Raw genomic sequence first — 19,989 nt, 5'->3', positions numbered from 1 at the left:
CCACAACTAATTTTATGAATATCATTCCTCTTTTAGAAGTTTAAATTACGCTGCATTAAAACCAGCACTGTACATGATTGATAACAAAGCATATAACAATGCACTCTAAAACAATTTGCGCAATCTGATCACGTAAAAGATCTATCGCTGCAAGCATATTTCTAAAATTACCAGGTTGCTCTGTCAACAGCAGTTGTGATTTATGAACAGTATAATATAAAAGAATATCGATAGCTTCTGTTTTATATTGTTTTACTTGAAACCTAAGCTTACTCATTCTTTAAAAATCTATTTGTGCATTTGTACATGGAATTTGAAACCGTGTGTACATGCACAGAGAACAAAGCCGTTGGAATGACGAGGTCCAAATGTATATTTGTGTTATCAATATTAGGATTGCCTCTATCTGTAAATGGTAAGTAACTTGTTTTAAGCAAATTCACGATTTGAAAGGGGTAGGAAATATCTTTCGGCAAAAAAAATAAAAAAATATATATATAAAATAAAAAAAATAAAAAATAATAATAAACAACTAAATACATGTTCGTGTAAACTTTTGGTTGACTTATCCTTATAGTTTAACTTCAAACAATGTTAAAACTTAAACAATTACATTAATTAACACAAATGTTAAATCCCTACATAAGATCTTAGAAATATCATTGTGGTGAACATTTGAGTTTGCACTTCTATTCTGTGAGTTAACTGGCGAGTCGAAAACAGATATCTTCTAGTTAAAAAAGTAAAAACATCAATACTCAATGAAACTTAAAAAATATTTATCAAATTTTAAATTAATTCAAATTATAGATGTAAACTGTGTGCATCGTTTAATTTTTTTTTTCATTATGCTTTGCCTCGATGTTAAGTTATCTGGTAAACTGTTGGTGTCATTTTATTTTGGTTTTTATTTTGGTTTTCCTAATTTATTCGTTTATCCCAGAAACGCAGTTACTCATTTCACAAATACATTTTACGGGAATAATACTGATTGATATTTTAGTCTTAAATGCATGATTTTATTAGTTGTTATTGGCTTTGAACTTTGTTGTTGGGAAATATAAGTACCATGTCACGTCTTGTTCCACTCTTTATTTTTTTAGATGTATTTTTGCTTTGTATGAGTTAAGTTCAACTGATCTTTATAGTTTGTTTTAATGTTGTACTATTGTTTCGGGTCAGGGGAGGGTTGTCGCCTTCAAAATAATTGAACTCCGCCATGCACATTCTGTATGTGTTTGTCTCAAATCAGGAGGCTGCAATGCAGTGTTGTCGTTTGTTGCTGGATATCATACTTGTTTTTCTTTCATTATTTTGTACATAAATCAGACCGTTTGTTTTCTCGTTTGAATTGTGACATTTGTCATTTAGGGGCTTTTATAGCGGACTATATGGTATGGGTTTTACTCATTATTGTAGGCCGTACGGTGACCTATAGCTGTTAATTTCTGTGATTTGGTCTCTTCTGGTGAGTTGTCTCATTTGCTGTCATACCACATCTACTTATTTTTATAGTTGCCCAAGAGTACCAATTTTCTTATTTTTATAGTTGTCCAAGAGTACCAATTTTCTTATTTTTATAGTTGTCCAAGAGTACCAATTTTCTTATTTTTATAGTTGCCCAAGAGTACCAATTTTCTTATTTCTATAGTTGTCCAAGTGTACCAAACTGCTTTGATACCGGCAATATTGAGTGATACATTTATTGAGACCTTGCCAGTCAATTAATGTAACTGTACTATACATTGAGATTGCAACTCCCGGAGAACACAGTGTGGGAACGGAACTGTACGATTTTCTAATAATTTGGTCATTCGGGAGACTGTCAATCGGGGCTCCGACATTTGCAAAATAACAAGTTGCTTGATGGAAACTTTGATGAACTCTTATGCTACTATAAAACGTTTCTGTTTCAAGTTTTGATAGCTAAAACATTCTTTATGTAAATATGAACCAATAAAATAACTAGAAAGGTATATGCATCCAAACGTTTTCCTTAGAATGGTGGAGCTCCGTGTAAAACAATCAAAATTGTCACACAACAGCGATAAAAAATGTCAAATAAACATCGAAATATCAATGTTTGCTACCTGAATTTTCACATGTACCTTTTCTGATATATAGTCTTACCTGTCTGAAAGTTTCAAAGCCATTGTCCCAGTAGAAATTCAAATATATTTATTTTCTCCATGTCGGATATTTTTATTGACTGTACAATCGCTTGCAAGTTTACTGTAATATCACTCGGAGCCTTCCTGTACAATCGCTTGGAGCTTTTCTTTTCATCGTTTGGACATCTAGACTACTAAGAAAGGAGGGTAACCTACTTTACCTTGTAATGACTTCACGATCCAGCTAACAAGCAAGCTAGTCAAAGGTATTACATTTACCTACACACTCATTGCATTTTGCTGTAATAGTTTCTAGTGGCATATGACTAATTATAACTCTTAAGTAGATAATGCTTACTACTATCTCTTCTGCCACATTCATGATCAGTTTATGTTTTCCATGATATTTTTGTCATATAAGTATTTTTTAAAACTACTGCAATCCAATACAATATATGTCTGGCATGATTTTTCTCTCCTTTTTCTGTTACGATTTAATAACTTACAGTTAGTTATTTGGTATTGTTATCAATTTTTTTAAACCTAAATTACACACTCAAAAGTGTTAATGATGTTTGAAGCTTTTATTTGAATGGATGCAGCCTGCATTAGCATATCCGGTATGCGGGGAGAGGGAGTTTAAGGTGGTTGAAACCCCATTTTATAGAATTTTTTTAATTTTGTGGACGTTTCATGGTGTTCCGTGGTTTGGACCCCCCCTTTTTTTCAGAAAGGCGGGATCCGCACCTGGTCTGATATCGTCAATGATAGTATTAAATGATGATCCGATCATTCAACAGATTTGTTTTAGTTTGGTCTTGTACTGTGCTAGTTTTGGGTAGAAATGAGCGCACAAATATTTTTTTAACCCTGCCAATTTCTTTATGTACCTGTTCCAAGTCAAGAGCCCGTAGTTCAGTGGTTGTCGTTGGTTCATGTCTGTCATATATGTTTTTCGTAATTTTTTTTATTATGAATTAAATTAAATTCGAAAGGTATTGATTCTTATTTTCATGTCGGGACCTTTTATAGCCGACTATAATTGCTTAAATCCATTTATTTTTTGAACTTTGACAATCATATCACATCTCCTTATTTTTATATAGAAAATATAAATGTGGTTTGATAAAATGATGTTCTCACTAAAAAAAAACTGTTTCGTTCATTTGTCGGATGCTATAGTTGGGAATATTGAAAAGTTTCTGAATCATGACATTGATATAAAAAAAAATCATGTTGAAGGATTTTGTGTTTTCTCTGTCTTTCAGATAATAAGTCCTCTCCCATCCTAGATAAAATTTGATTTACTAGAGCTTTTTCTACCAGTAGCTATAGCTTGTAATAAACAGACATATCATTTGAAATTATACGACAATTTATTTTAATATCATGCTTATTTACATATACGTGTCTTTTCTTGGATCAGGGGTTAGCTACCATCATTCCTCTTTCGAATTCCTTTACCAAGTTACAATATCCCGATCCTTTGATGAAAAATTCTTTGTTGTATTGTTCAAATATGTATTTATCATCTTTTTTTTTAATTGCTGGTAAATAATATATTAATTAAAATTAAAAATTTAGTTACCCTTCTAGAGCATCTAGTCACCTTTCGGTAAAAATAAATATTTATTTTGTACGAGGATTATTTTCATTTTTATTTTAGATTATATTCTTAACATATTTTGTACTGTCTTTTTCTTTTTGTCTTGTATACGTATTCAGTGGTTGTTTGTTTATGTGTTACATATTTGTTTTTCGTTCATTTTTTGTACATAAATAGGCCGTTAGTTTTCTCGTTTTACATTGTTATTTCGTGGCATTTTATAGCTGACTATGCGGTATGGGCTTTGTTCATTGTTGACGACCGTACGGTGACCTATAGTTGGTAATTTCTGTGTCATTTTGGTCTTTTGTGGAGAGTTGTCTCTTTGGCAATCATACCACACCTTCTTTTTTTATATCTATATTACACATTTTGTTTTTGTCTCTGACATAGTCACCTTAAAAGGGTTCCTTGATAGAATTTTAATTGTCAAAATGACTGGTTTTGTGCTTATTTTCACTTCAAATACCATAGATGAATATAATAGGACAGCAAGAAACAACCAATGCAATGCATATGCAATGCATGTGCAATGCATTTAATAAATTTGGCCAAGCAATTCTACAGGAAAGCTCCAAGTGATTGTACAGGAAGGCTCCGAGTGATATTACAGTAAACTTGCAAGCGATTGTACAGTCAATAAAAATATCCGACATGGAGAAAATAAATATATTTGGATTTCTACTGAGACAATGGCTTTGAAACTTTCAGACAGGTAAGACTATATATCAGAAAAGGTACATGTTAAAATTCAGGTTGCAAACATTGATATTTCGATGTTTATTTGACATTTTTGATCGCTGTTGTGTGACAATTTTTATCGTTTTATACGATCAAACAAATAGACCTTTTATAATTTGTCGCTGCTGAGTTTTCTAGCTAGAATCAATTTATGTACACCCTACCCTAAAGGAAGTATGCACGCTGTTGTTTGTTATCATCCCTAATGGTTATTTATTTTGACTGAGATGGTAAATACTTCGGAAAACCAAATTATTCCCGGTTGGCCTTTCCTTAATAAGCATGCGTTGTCTCTTTCGCATCTACCCAGTTTCAGAAATTCACAGACGAGTTTGAAAATCAATTTCGAAGATAGAAGTCCATCAAATATTTGATAAGCACTTACGATGGCTGTTTTAATCATGATGGTATTTAATATACTTGAAAACTAATTTAAACTGAAATATTAGGAAAATATATTTAAAGTGTCCTTGCAGGTTAGATCCCTAGTGACATAAAATTATAGAGGTGTGGTGTGAGTGCCAATGAGACAACTATTCACCAGAAACAAAAGAAACCGATGGAAACAACTTAATGTCACCGTACGGCCTAATTAAAACAAACAATTGACGATTATTTGCCAATTAAAACAGACATACCTTACATGAACCAACGACAGCCACTTAACTAGAGGCTCCTGACTTGGGACAAACGCGTACCGAATGTCGCGGGGGTGTGCACTTCTTATTGAGGTAGATGTTTAACGTACATACTCACACGGTTACAGCCTGCTATCACTCTGAATTATAATTGGTTAGCACTGGTCGGTTGAAAAGCAGTACCAACCATTCGTTAGTCTGTTTAAACCACACATACTGTAACTAGGGTTTTAATTTACAAAAAATTAATACGGAATCAAATAGGCAATAAAAATAATAAGACAAACGACAGCATGACAAAAAAAAAAAAAGAAAAAAAGAAAGACGAACAAACAGTAATCTAAAGACTGAGAACATTGAGTTACAAAAGAAGTAAGAAATACAACTGAATATCAGCAACACATTTACACAACCCTGATATAAGATCTGATATACCCTCGGGTTGAAACCAGCGATCAAGTTGAGCATGAGGTGGTACTAGAAAATCACAAACCGAAAGTACATTTCCTGAGTTTACCTTGGTTTTAGTTTGGTTCGTGATTTGAAATCTTCAATTCACTGTGAAGTGTGTCATAGAATGTTTTTTTTTCTGTTTGTCCTTGCATTTTCTGTTTTTCGTATACTCATTATTTTTATTGTCTTTGACATTTTCCGTTCGTCGATGTAAAGAAAAAAATCCTCCTAGTAAATTAAGCTTTCAATACGTGAATGTGCAAGTGAAACTTTTTAAAATTTGTTTTCTTTTTTATACAATAAAGTAAAAAAATATAATGGATAAGCAAAATACTTAATAGTTCGACCCGATTAAAGTTAGAACACGTGTAATACAGTATATATTCAGTATATAAATAATTAATAACCATGATAAATCACTTCTCCGTAATGTTTGACATTAAACACAATCTCCTATTGCGATCAATAAAATATTTGAAATCAATGCCTATTGGGTGATTACAAGCCTTCAAGTTGGTCCATTTCTCATTAATATGGAGTCATTGCAATGCAGTTTTCATAACATGTCGATACAATTTATATTCTAGATTCCATTGCATTTTTGTAGTCCTTTGAGGAAATGAACATTTTGCTAAACAGAATGCGTCTTGTTTAGATTTCTACGGAAGCTATTTATTAAATTATTTGAAGTTTAATATTAATGCTAGATTTACCACTTCCGAGAACGATACCTTTACCACTCACTGTTATCTCATTGTGAAAGCAAAAAATAGCAGATAGCTGTTACAATTATAATGCACTCTCTTTGACAACAAAGCAACAACCAGTTGAACTGGTATTGTTTTTGCTGGCAATAAATAAAATGACCCCAATGATAATGTTGATTTAGAAAGAATTTGATGGTAAATAAACTAATGAAACTTATAGTATTTGCAATCAAATGAAATTTAAAAAGGATGAAAAAGACTTTAAAATTTTCAATTAAGAAAAGAACCTATACCATTTCTATAAAAGCATTGAATGAAAAAGCTCTCGAAATCCGGCTTTGACAATTTATGCCTGGGGTAGTTGATGGAGACTCGGAAGGGTACAAAAATCTTACTGTTTTGAATAATTCGACGTTTTATGAATTTGCTAATTTGCGGGAAATGAAAAAAATCAATAGCAAATATGGCATAGAAAAATTAACGATTTTATATTTCAAAATAATATCCAGAAAAAAAAGTTTTCCAGAATTGTTCTTTGTATTTTTATTTTTTTTTTTATAAAAAAGTAGTTTTTATGTTAGTCAACCATGATAACAGAAGTAACCTTTAAACCGTAATTACTACAATGTATTTTTCATTCAATTTAATTGATAAATAACAAATTGGTATCCCCCCTTTGGTTATTATAATAAACATTTTAATTTCAGGTTTTAATTTTATTGGTTGCTATTGGAATGACGAGAATAACACACTGAGTGATCATTATCCACCTGCTCCAACAACAATACAGTGCTTCCTAACATGCATCAGTGCTAATAAAGGATACACATATGCTGGTACACAGATGGTAAGATGATACAAACCTATGTATATTACTAGACTACCGAGTGAAGTCCCCTGGCTTGAATGCTACCTTCGCTCTATAACGATTAGATTTGAGACGTATTTATCAGTCTATGTATATTACTAGACTACCGAGTGATGTCCCCTGGCTTGAATGCTACCTTCGCTCTATAACGATTAGATTTGAGACGTATTTATCAGTCTATGTATATTACTAGACTACCGAGTGAATTCCCCTGGCTTGAATGCTACCTTCGCTATATATCGATCAGATTTGAGATATATTTATCAGTCTATGTATATTACAAGACTACCGAAAGATGTCCCCTAGCTTGAATGCTACCTTCGCTCTATAGATAACGATCAGATTTGAGACATATTTATCAGTCTATGTATATAACAAGACTATCGAGTGATGTCCCCTGGCTTGAATGCTACCTTCGCTCTATAACGATCAGATTTGAGACATATTTATCAGTCAATGTATATAACAAGACTACCGAGTGATGTCCCCTGGCTTGAATGCTACCTTCGCTCTATAACGATCAGATTTGAGACGTATTTATCAGTCTATGTTTAATACTAGACTGCCGAGTGATGTCCTCTGGCTTGAATGCTACCTTCGCTCTATAACGATAAGATTTGAGACACATTTATCAGTCTATGTATATTACTAGACTACCGAGTGATGTCCCCTGGATGAATGCTACCTTCGCTCTAAAACGATCAGATTTGAGACATATTTATCAGTCTATGTTTAATACTAGACTACCGAGTGATGTCTCCTGGCTTGAATGCTACCTTCGCTCTAAAACGATCAGATGTGAGACATATTTATCAGTCTATGTATAATACTAGACTACCGAGTGATGTCTCCTGGCTTGAATGATACTTTCGCTCTATATTGATCAGATTTGAGACACATTAATCAGTCTAGGTATACTACTAGACTTCCGAGTGATGTCCCCTGGCTTGAATGATACATGCACTCTATATGATGGAGTTTCTTATCGACAACATATTTGTTGAATTTGAATGTAGACTTTTTCAACAAATTGTCGGCATTCCTATGGAAACGAACTGTGCACGTCTCTTTGTCGACCTCTTCTTTTTTCATATGAATCGGAGTTCCTTCAGATACCTGCCAAAAACAAGAAGATCAAAGAAGCCAGATTATTTAATTTCACATTCTGATATATTGATGATGTTCCTTTCATTAACAATCCGAACTTTTCTGATGGGGTTCTATTAATATATCCCCTAGAACTAGAAATTAAAGAAACAACAGACACGGCTTCCTCCGCCTCATTTTTAGACTTATATCTCGAATTTGACATACACAGTCATCTCAGGAACAGAATCTATGACAAACGAGACGATTTTAATTTTGAAATAATAAATCCCCCACCTTAGTTGCAATATACCAACTTATCCTGCATATGGGATATACATTTCCCAACTTATTTGATATTCAAGAGCTTGCAGCTCCTACTCAGACTTTGTAAAACGTCACTAGTGTCTGATCAAAAAAGTTGATGAACCAAGGGTATGTCAAAGAACGTCTCGTTCTTTTTCTAAAAGAGTTCATCGGAAGGTACCAAGACCTTGTTTATACATATTCCGTATCAGCTTCACAAATAATACATGATGGTCTTCAAGTATAGATTCTGCGTACTGACGTTGTTTATCATCTAAACAACGTGTTAAATTGTTCTTTTATTTGTCTTTGTTCTATTATTAATATTACTTTTACTGTTTGGTTTGTTTTGTGTGATATCCATTTCACGTGGCTAGGTACTTATACATCCCGTCAATGTGTTTGTATTATCTTTCATTTTTGCTGTTGTGTTTTGTATATATGCAACTTTTTGTGTTTCTTTGGTTCTTATAACGTGACTCTCTACATTAAAAGATTCCGTCATTATGATATTGTTCTATTATACATTTGAAATACTTTGAAAGACAAATGACAAAATTATTTTACTCGCGTAATGGTATTAACCATATGTGGATTCTTAAAAATTCTAATGAACTTCTGGATAATTTTAGATCCTGGTCTAATTCTGAAATTAATTCTAACATAACTTTATTTTTTATTTTTTCCCAATGTGAAATTAAAATTATTTTGAATAAACAGTGAACGACAAAAGTTCTTCTTATGTGACTTTTAATTTGTTTGACGTCAGACACGCGAAGCAATGAATGTGGTTTTTAATTTGATAGATGCTTTTGTGTTTTTTTGTAAATGATTGTTTGTTTTGAGATTGTAACACAGCAATGGCTGCTGTACCCATATTTTGACTTTTATTTATTATGTCTGTTTTGTTCACGCATCGTTGTAAATATAATGGAATTTGATGCGTATGTCATATCAGTGAGAGGGTTAGCGCTATAAAACCAGGTTCACTCCACCATATATTTTATTTGCTTATTTGTAAACAAATGCGGGTCCACGAAGAACCCAATCAGAACGTAGACATCTATTTCAGCATGTTTTGAATCTGATCCAAAGCCTGTAATTTAGTAGTTGTATTGTTTTGTTCTCTGTTTTATTCATGGTTTATCGTTTAATTTTTGTCATTTATAGGGACAAGATGATAGGTACCAGTATAATCGTCTGATCGGTAGTTTGATCTTTAGATTTACCTTTTATCTTTTATCTTTGTTATTTCCGGTGGGTGATGAAAACATATCAGCAGACTCATCCGGTCTATTTTCCCCTTAGTTTTTGTTTGTTAACTTCAGGTTGATTACTAGGATTTGACCATCAGTAAACAACTATCGCCTTAATTTAGGCCATTGTGTTTTTTTCCGTTTTGAATTGTTTTACAGATTTTTTATGTATGCAAAAGTATAACAAAAACCTAACTTTCAGGAAAATTCAAAACGGAAAGTTCCGACAAATCATCAAACTGTTCCAAAACAAACACTTCCAACAGAACAAACTCGTTCTTTTACGACCCAAGGCCTGCCATTAATTTAGAATAAAATGTAAACATCTCGATGCTTGGAGAGACAAAAACTCGTTTCTCATACAGTTATTGAACAAACATATTTGTCGTGTTTGTTGATTATCTCTAAAAATCATTATGTTCATGGCTTAGTGTTTATATTTTAGTCTTTTATCAACCGAATTCCAAAATAATCGGCCAACAAAATATATTTTGTTATGTCACAATGTTGACTGCTGTACCCCTATTTTTGACATATATACCTATTAAATCGCTGTAAAAATAAATGGCATTTGATGAAACTGTCATACAAGTGAGAGGCATAAGCTAGCTATAAAACCAGGTATAATCCACCATTTATTGCCATTTGATTAGGGACTTTAGGATTGAAATTTCCTCGGAGTTCAGTATTTTTGTGATTTTACTTTTTATCCGATCAGATTTATATCTATATCGATTAGATTTGAGATATATTAATCAGTCTATGAATAACTCTAGACTGACCAGTGCTGTCCCCTGGCTTGAATGATACCTACACGCTATATCGATCAGGTTTTAACTTTATCAATCTATGCATAATACTAGACTACCGGGTGATGTCCCCTGGCTTGAATGCTGCCTACACTCTATATCGATCAGATTTTAGACATGTTTATCAGTCAATGTATAATACATAAATCGCTGAAAATACTTCATGCTACAACAAACAACATCAACCATCAACACGAGACTCCTGCCCTTAAAAAAAAAAAACCCAACAAAGTCCAAATAGTATAGGTACAAAATATAATGAATTAAACAAGTTTTATAGGTACAACACATAATGAGGTTTTATAGGTACAACATATAATGAGGTTAAACAAGTTTTTTTAGGTACAAAATATAATGAGGTTTAACAAGTTTTATATACACACTCATTCCCAACTCCTGTGGTAATCCAGACAATATGTAAACATAAAACACCCCTACAAAAAACCGGCACCATGCATTTACTTATGGGATGACCACTTTTTGTAACTTATCTGACGAGACGTATATATTACTTTTCCAGTCCATAATAATATATTAGAAATTCCTGTCAATTAACAAGTTGTTTCTGTTTTTATTTATAGTATTTTTTCATTGATTACCTCCGATGCATTTTTCTTATAAAAAATGTAAGATTAGTGTGCACTTATATTTTACTTTCCGTTTACCTTTTCTTATATATTTGCAGGACCCACTTTCATGTGTCTGTGGTAAAAGCATTTATAATCTAGAAGTCCAACCAATTGATTGTAACGTGCCTTGTCCTTCAATGTCAGGTGACATTTGTGGAGGTCACTTTAGATTGGCTGTCTATAATATTAGTAGGTATTGACAGATTTGAATATATATATTTGTACCAATTGGCACTGCAATGAAACTGATAAATCTTTGCATTGGAACTGAATAATGTCCTTTTCAATTTTAACGCTTAGTTTACTACCGAAAATTTACCTGATATTAAATATATAAGAAGATATGGTATAATTGCTAATGCGACAAATCTTACATAAATGACATAGCAGTTAAAACAGCTATAAGTAACTATACGACCTTCAACAATGACAAAAACCCATACCGCATAGTTATGAAACAATTCAAACGAGAAGACTAACGACTTAATGTATGTTCAAAATAATGAACGAAAAACAAAACTGATATACAACAACAAACGACAACCACTGATAACAGGTCCTGACTCGGAACAGACGCCTACAGAATGTAGAGGGGTTAAATTAATTTGTTTGTGCCAAACCCTCCCCTCACATGTGACAGTAGTGTAACATTACAACAAAAGAAAACACTATAAAAATCAGTTGAAAAAGGCTTAACTCATTAGATCGATACAAAGCAGAAAAACATCTAACAGAAACACAGACTGAATGGGACAAGGCATTTGTACATAACCACAACAAAAACTTAAGTACAGATCTGAGAGTACTCATAGATTGAGTGTAAAGACGTCAGAGAAAAACATTACCGTGTGCAATGCCACGACACGGGTATTGACAGGAAGTAGAGCCATGATACAAATAAAAGAAATTTTCGAAGATCTAAATACAGTGTTGAATTGGTAACCTTTTAGAATAAGTTTATTTAAAGGGTTCAAAAGTTTAACCTGATCGTATCTAAATTTCCTGGAACGGTAAACACCATCTCCGTAAAAATAACGCATACGAGCATTCAGACATAGTAAACTTAAAAAAAAACCCAGTCAGTATTGTGATGATATACTTAAAGAATCAAGAATGGTAACCTGTTCACAGCTTTGGTTTTGCTCTTTATCGATAGTTTTTTCATTGGCACTAATACCAAATATCCTTATTGATGGTTACTCAATAGTTACGAAGAGCAACAAACTTATAAGGAACAAAATCTATACAAATACACAATGAGGATATTGGAAAAGGCTAAAAAGCAATGAGCACATGGTAGGCATGGTAATTTTTATATGCTTTCGCAGCTGCCTTTTTATATTCTCATTTTGACTTTGGGATGAATTTTGTTTATAGTTTTTGATTTTGCCATACTGGATCTATGCAATGACTCAGGTTTTGCAGATGGTGCTGAAATCTAATTGAAGACATGTCATGGAACTAATTATGTGTTTTTAAAACTTTATACACCATATTAATCTTCAACTGCCAAACTTTGGCATGTTATTTGCTCTTAAATTAAGAAACATTGGTTGAACAACCCCCCCCCCCCCTTTTTTTTTTAGATATACACGTTAATATAGTTCCTTTATTAAAAAAGAAATATAATGATTTACTATTTATGAATTTATTTGAAAAAGTATTTGTTCATCAACCAGTTGATAAGAATTTTGGAAGTATTTGATTAGTATCATGTGCTTGTGTAAAGTATTGTTCAATGACATTTGGATCAATATATCTTAGTTCTCCCACACTTTTTTGAACTGTTATTACTCCAATTCTTTCCATAGGCAAGTAAGAGTCGGAATTATCAACTTTCATCATTTTCAAATAATTACACTCAAAGGTGTAAGTATTGATTGGATACAACCCCAGTCTTATTTCACCATTGGTTATATCTCATGACCTGTTACATAATTAAATAGACACAAGTTGTTATACACCTAACTGAATACAGAATTAAAGGCAAAAGTAGTATACTGCTGTTCGAAATTTATAAATCGATTGAGAAAAAAGCAAATCCGGGTTACAAACTAAAACTGAGGGAAACACATTAAATACAAGAGGAGAACTACGACACAATAGAAACACAAACCTCAATAGTAAACCTACAAATGTATTATTTATTATGATCATGGAGGTAGAATTTATTTTGATCTACCCTTCATTAAAATATTCTGTTAATTTTTCTACCTACATGTAGCTGAATAATTTATCAGATGTGGTTTTTGTTTCAAAGAAAAGACAAAAAAAATAAAAAAGATATGTACAAAAAGTGCAAGCAAATTTTATTTCACTTGTATTATAAAATCAGTGTCCTTATATCTGACCTTGGTGGTAAAATGAAATGTCAATATAATACTTCCATATTATGATCTACACTACATTAACATATTCTGTAAATTTTTCCAGCTAGCTAAATTCTGAATCAGATGTGTTACTTTAAAAAAAAAGGTTTAAAAATGAAAGAGATATAAATAATAAATGCAAGCAAATTTTAGTTCTCTTGTGAAATTGGTGTCATTATCATCTGACATAAAATCAATAATCAAATTTTAATTGATAAAGTACAATTAACAGACATTTGGTTGAAACAAAAAAAACAAAATTGCATAACTCTTACCTGAGCATTTTCCGCATTAAAATGTATTTGTTTGTTGTCCATTTATATCCCATTAATTTACTATTCAACAGTAATTGGAAATATCTCAGCATTAGGTATTTGTACATTAAAATTTGAATACAGGAAATGCATTTTTTGATTAATGAAGATGAACACCAATTTAGATTAAAACATAGTTATTGTTATTAATTTTTTTTGTTGAGGAAGTGCATTTCCAAGGCCTCTTTCTGGAAATTAAATCATTATCAATGGCATGTAAAAATATATTACTTGTTTCTTTTCTTGTCAATACCATTAAATTGCAAATATTTATTAAAATCTGATAGTGTCTCAAATTAAAATATATCAACATATATATAAATATTTTCATCAATATTGCGAAATTCCCTACCTTTGGACAATAGCATAGACATTTTACAGTGAGATTGGAAATGAAAAGAGAATCACATTATTGGAAATAGCATGGTCAGAAAAAATATCAAACTAGCTATGAATATGACTGGATCACAACGTCACTGATACTTTAATTTTTCTATTCTGTTATCTGTCTTTCTGTTGGATAACTGTATTAAGCTTCAGTAAAAACTCGTTAACATACAAACAGTTCCGTAAATAAAAGAATACATACTAGCTATTTTTATTTTAAAAAGTAAGATATTTCGGTCGTGATAAAAAAATCCATCAAACGAACGAATTGAAAACATTACAAATGAACGTATAAAAACAATTACGTACTATACAATGTTCAGATAGCCTGCCGTTATACAACATATAGCAATACACTGTCAGATAGCCTGACGTTATACAACATGTAGCAATACAATCTCAAGATAGCCTGACGTTATACAACATGTAGCAATACAATGTCCAGATAGCTTTACTTTGTACAACATGTAGCAATACAATGTCCAGATAGCCTGACTTAGTACAACAAGTAGATATACAATGTCAAGATAGCTTTAATTTGAACAACATGTAGCAATACAATGTCTAGAAAGCCTGACTTTGTACAACATATAGCAGTACATTGTTCAGATAGCCTGACATTATACAACATATAGCAATACAATGTCCAGATAGCCTGACGTTATACAACATGTAGCAATACAATGTTCAGATAGCCTGACGTTATACAACATGTAGCAATACAATGTCCAGATAGCCTGACGTTATACAACATGTAGATATACAATGTCAAGATAGGCTGACGTTATACAACATGTAGCAATACAATGTTCAGATAGCCTGACCTTATACAACATGTAGCAATACAATGTCCATATAGCCTGACGTTATACAACATGTAGCAATACAATGTTCAGATAGCCTGACATTATACAACATGTAGCAATACAATGTCCAGATAGCCTGACGTTATACAACATGTAGCAATACAATGTCCAGATCGCCTGATGTTATACAACATGTAGCAATACAATGTCCAGATAGCTTTACTTTGTACAACATGTAGCAATACAATGTCCAGATAGCCTGACTTAGTACAACAAGTAGCAATGCAATGTCCATATAGCTTTACTTTGAACAACATGTAGCAATACAATGTCCAGATAGCCTGACTTTGTACAACATATAGTAGTACAATGTTCAGATAGCCTGACGTATACAACATGTAGCAATACAATGTCCAGATATCCTGACGTTATAAAAAATGTAACAATACAATGTTCAGATAGCCTGACATTATACAACATGTAGCAATACAATGTCCAGATAGGCTGACGTTATACAACATGTAGCAATACAATGTCCAGATAGGCTGACGTTATACAACATGTAGCAATACAATGTCCAGATAGCCTGACGTCATACAACATGTAGCAATACAATGTCCAGATAGCTTTACTATGAAAACCATGTAAGGATTTAACCCGTTTACCTGCACATGCACCTCTCCTTTTGATAGCAATGTGAAACTAAATTAAAATAACTCGAAATAAACACATGCGAAGCCCAGACAAACAAGATTACCTAGTACCTCTTACTTTAAGCAAACAATATAATAAGGACTGTAAACTATACGGAAAACAGCATCAAAATGTTCTAGTTACTACACGAGGTACATTTGAGATTAGTTTTTATATTTGATAAATTCTATTAAGAGAAAGGTATAAATATACGAGAAATATGAACGACTCTCTAATACATTCTCCCTGACAGGGCCTTAGTTAGTATACCGGGATAGTTCTAACATACAACTTTTCTACACAGTACTGTCTAAGAACAATTCTTTATTTAAGATATTATTTTATCGTTACAGCTGACGAATCAATACCAATAATTATATCACAAAAAGGAACTACAACTTCACCAACATCTACAAACCAAGCAGAAAATCTTGATTGTATGTGCCCGTGTAGTTTTACGACGAGTAAATGGGATTTTTTGAAAGACATCAACATAACTAAAGACCAACTTAATGAAATCTTAAAATCAGAAGTGGATGAACTTCAACAAAACTTAACTGTAGATGTTAAATCTACCTCTGCCTATAAAAATACAAAAAAGTCTGCTTCTGATCGTCGCACATCATCTATGTTGATGGGTCTTGCTGGTGGATTCATTATTTGCATTCCTATAGTACTGATTATTTCGTCGGATATAATTCATGTTTATAACAGCATCAATACTAAGACCAGACCCCAGGGTTATTAACGTGAACTGTTTAATCGACATACAACATACTTGTTCTTCCAAGAACTAGGTATTAAATGTGTAACAAGATATTGTATTCTTGACACAAAGTAGCACTATAAGGTTGGGTGCTTTTCAGACAAAACAATATTTGAAAAATCTTAAGAGCAGATAATTGATTCATTACCTTCTTAAATACACTAAATCATAAAGCACTTAAAAATCTAAAATAAATGTTATTACTATAATGTCGACTAAGTATATAATCAGTTAATTCTATACGTTGGAGATGAGTGAGTTTGACTTTGCATTATGAATAAATAAACCGTAAAACTGAATTTAAAAACTTACCCTATCCTTTTGGCAACCAAGTATAGTATTCAGACTGAGTATTATATATCATGATTTACGTAATGCAGCATCTTACAATTGAATATATTGTTAGTTTGTTTTTGTTTTTGTTTTAAAATTGAATATTCACCTGTGGACTTTAAAGTCGAGATTCAAACACCCCACACAAAATATGTTTGGTTGTTATTTTATTAGTAAAATGTATTTGAAATTAATAAACTTTGATAATGATAGACATAGTTCCTTTTTATTTTGCGAATATGACCATAAAAAGTTTATTGAAGTATCAAGACAAATATTGCATATAACGTTGGTCACGTGGGTGTTCGCTGCAAATGCTGAAAACCAAGGTTCTATTCACTACCATGTCAAAACAAACATGTATTAAAGTCATAAGAAACCTCAATTCAAAAAAAAATAATGCATACGTTTTTGGATAGTTTTCATTATAAAACTTATGTACATATACTTTTTAATTTATTCATATTTAGAAGAAGTTTACTTTATTTTAATTGCTTTCTGGAAGGAAGCAATTCCCCCGACATATTTTCCGTATGCAAAGTGACCTCAGTGTGACCCATCTCGTAAAAATCCGGTGATCACAATACGCATGGATGTCCTTAAAATAAACTATTATCTGAATATACGTGTTAAACACGTGCTCAATTTCCAACCTTTTATGTTGATTTTTTGTCGATTGTTGACAAACAGGTGACAATCGTTAAACTTCGGCTTCAAAACACGAACTTTAATTACCTGCCATATTTTCACAACAACACTGACCGATTGAAAAAAAAACTTAACGATTATACGAAATTTACACGAAAAAAATGATAAATTCGTGCACAGAAGACTAAGTTTATGATGTTTGTATGCATTGGTTCAAGAATTGGAAGAACATTATTTTTCACCGGTCACTCGTTTCTTATGACTTTAAAAACGGCTCGTCAATCAGCAAAACTTGTCGGACTTACCCGGTTTCTATGCAATTCTAGTCTCGATTACCCAGACGCATATTTAAATATAGCGTCTGGGGTGATTAACCGGACTGGTCCAATATTTATAGGGGGCGTAACAAATAATTAAATATAGAACATATATACAAATAGCACTTCCGTTATCCCCAATATAATTTTTTTAAAACAATAGTAAACAGTGTAGTTGTAAATGTACATGTATATATGACATTCTTGTAGCTTACTCTATGTTGATCTATGTTGGCCAACTTGCTGATGGGAAATTTCAATGCAAACGTGAAGTCAAATAAATAGAACTGCTAAAAAAAAACATTTCACACGTATTCATGTTCACAGAGTTCTTGTCTGAAACTGAATGATTTATAAACATGTATAAATAAAGATCTAGAGTCAAAATTAAGCTTTACTTGGCCGTATTTTATATTCAGATTTCGGATATTTTTTTCGTTGACTAAAAGTACTGTCTTTATATAAGTTTTACTCTTATTTTTGGTCATGTTTTTATCTAATTTTTTATTGATCATTAACTATAGTTTTCTAGTTTTTGGACGGTTGTGTCACCCCTGGTTTTCCCATTACCTGGGTACCGCAGACGGCGGCATCCAAACGCCTGTCTCGTTTTATTCTGAGGCCTAGGTACGGCCCTGTGTTAATATTATAGCACTCGTCATTGGCGGACCCCCGCCCCCCCCCCCCATTTTTTCCGTAGGGAAACACTGTAGCATTAGTGAGTGTAATTCCCCTCCCTAATTACAAGTTCTGGATCCGCCACTGTTTGTGTATAGAGGATACCAAGCTCTCTGCACGCTTAAAATGAGTCCCTAGGTGGACCGTTATACTTAAATCTATTATATTTTCTTCAATACAATATTGTACCCTTATTTTTAAGTGAGTCGTAATTTCTCCAGCCTGTATCCCGAACGGACTATAAATTCGGTCCTCCTTTTTATAATTATTGTTAATTTCTTTTCGTCCTGAACATTACCATTATTTACCACAAGACGATAAAAAAAGTAACCCAAGATCAAACTATTCTTATATTATTGCACACCTGTCTACTTTTTCTATTATCTTCATACTATAAAATACCACCATTCTCCAGCTTCTATTTTCTATTCTTTGTATTGTATCACATCGTCCTAAACATGCATGAAATATTTGTCACTGGATGTTAAGCAACCAACCATTAGTATATTGTGTCACTGTTAGTCTCTATTCTTTATTTTTCATCCATTTTGCCTTGTTTTGTCTCATTATTCTCAGTTCCTTTTTTATATATTATATATATATATATATATATATATCTGACGCACTTACCTTACAAAAAAGCACACATCAAATTACGTCTATGTAAAGAAAAACATTGCATATGTAGAAAAACTTCCTTAATAAGTATAGTTAGAATAGTCTGAATGTTTCTTAGCTGTTACACCAATAATTGCCTAATCCTTTTGGGAAGAAAATATTTAGGAACCAACCTTCACACAAAACCATCATGAAACCCAATACTCTTTGAATGCATGTTTGAATCATTCACATGGAAAAGATGGAATGGGATTTATCCGTTACTGCATAGTTACTTCTCCAACTCTTATAATTTCCATCATGTATAAGCATGCAATAAAGAACAGCTTCACAAGAACAATAAGTTCTGCTCTGAACCTTTTATATAAAAATAAGGAAATTGGTATGATTGCTCACGAGGCAATAACCCAGCACAATTCAAATAGCATGGATATATGCAAATGTGATCACTGCATGGCCTTCAATAATAAGAAAACTCCCTTATAGTCAACTATAAAAGGGCCTGACATGAAAATGAGATACAATTCAACCGTAAACACTAACTATTTTTTTAATTGTTCATAAGATTTTTAATTTGTTAATACAAATCTAATTTCCCTAACATATCTGACGACAATGAGTTTCTTGATATTTGTTACATTTAACCAATATACGTCTGTGTTTTTTTTTTTCGCTTTGTGGCGGCTGTCAAAATAATATATACCCAACATTGTTGGTACTGTGATCTATTTTTACTGATTGATGCTTCAGTAATTAAAAAAAATCTTTCAGTTTGAATCTTGTTTATGTTTATGATACAATGAAAATCCTGAGTATTACATTTTTTTTTTAATTCTTCACATTTTACACA

At 32.3% G+C, this 19,989-nt stretch overlaps 1 protein-coding gene across 2 annotated transcripts; it reads left to right on the top strand.

Moving 5' to 3' along the window:
- The first annotated feature begins 216 nt into the window (after positions 1-216).
- On the top strand, positions 217-16,844 carry LOC139514649 (sialate:O-sulfotransferase 2-like). 2 transcript variants are annotated; one of them, XM_071304103.1, is made up of 4 exons: positions 217-415; positions 6,964-7,103; positions 11,267-11,403; positions 16,133-16,268. In XM_071304103.1, the coding sequence occupies exons 1-4, from the start codon at positions 307-309 to the stop codon at positions 16,134-16,136; spliced, it is 390 nt and encodes a 129-aa protein (XP_071160204.1). In that variant the 5' UTR covers positions 217-306; the 3' UTR covers positions 16,137-16,268. The 2 variants fall into 2 exon arrangements, with proteins under 2 accessions (XP_071160204.1, XP_071160203.1); XM_071304102.1 differs by having other exon boundaries at positions 219-415; positions 11,267-11,399; positions 16,133-16,844.
- Positions 16,845-19,989: the final 3,145 nt, after the last annotated feature.

This window comes from Mytilus edulis, chromosome 3 (assembly GCF_963676685.1).
Source record: "Mytilus edulis chromosome 3, xbMytEdul2.2, whole genome shotgun sequence".
NCBI lineage: Eukaryota > Metazoa > Mollusca > Bivalvia > Mytilida > Mytilidae > Mytilus > Mytilus edulis.
This window is presented reverse-complemented; position numbering and strand designations above follow the sequence as displayed.

Bases quoted from the DNA above. Each gene is read 5' to 3' on its own strand.
- LOC139514649 (XM_071304102.1), top strand. From the start codon at position 307: ATGGAATTTGAAACCGTGTGTACATGCACAGAGAACAAAGCCGTTGGA. The intron at 416-6,963 runs GTAAGTAACTTG...TTTTAATTTCAG, and splicing joins ATTGCCTCTATCTGTAAATG to GTTTTAATTTTATTGGTTGC. The intron at 7,104-11,266 runs GTAAGATGATAC...ATATATTTGCAG, and splicing joins CATATGCTGGTACACAGATG to GACCCACTTTCATGTGTCTG.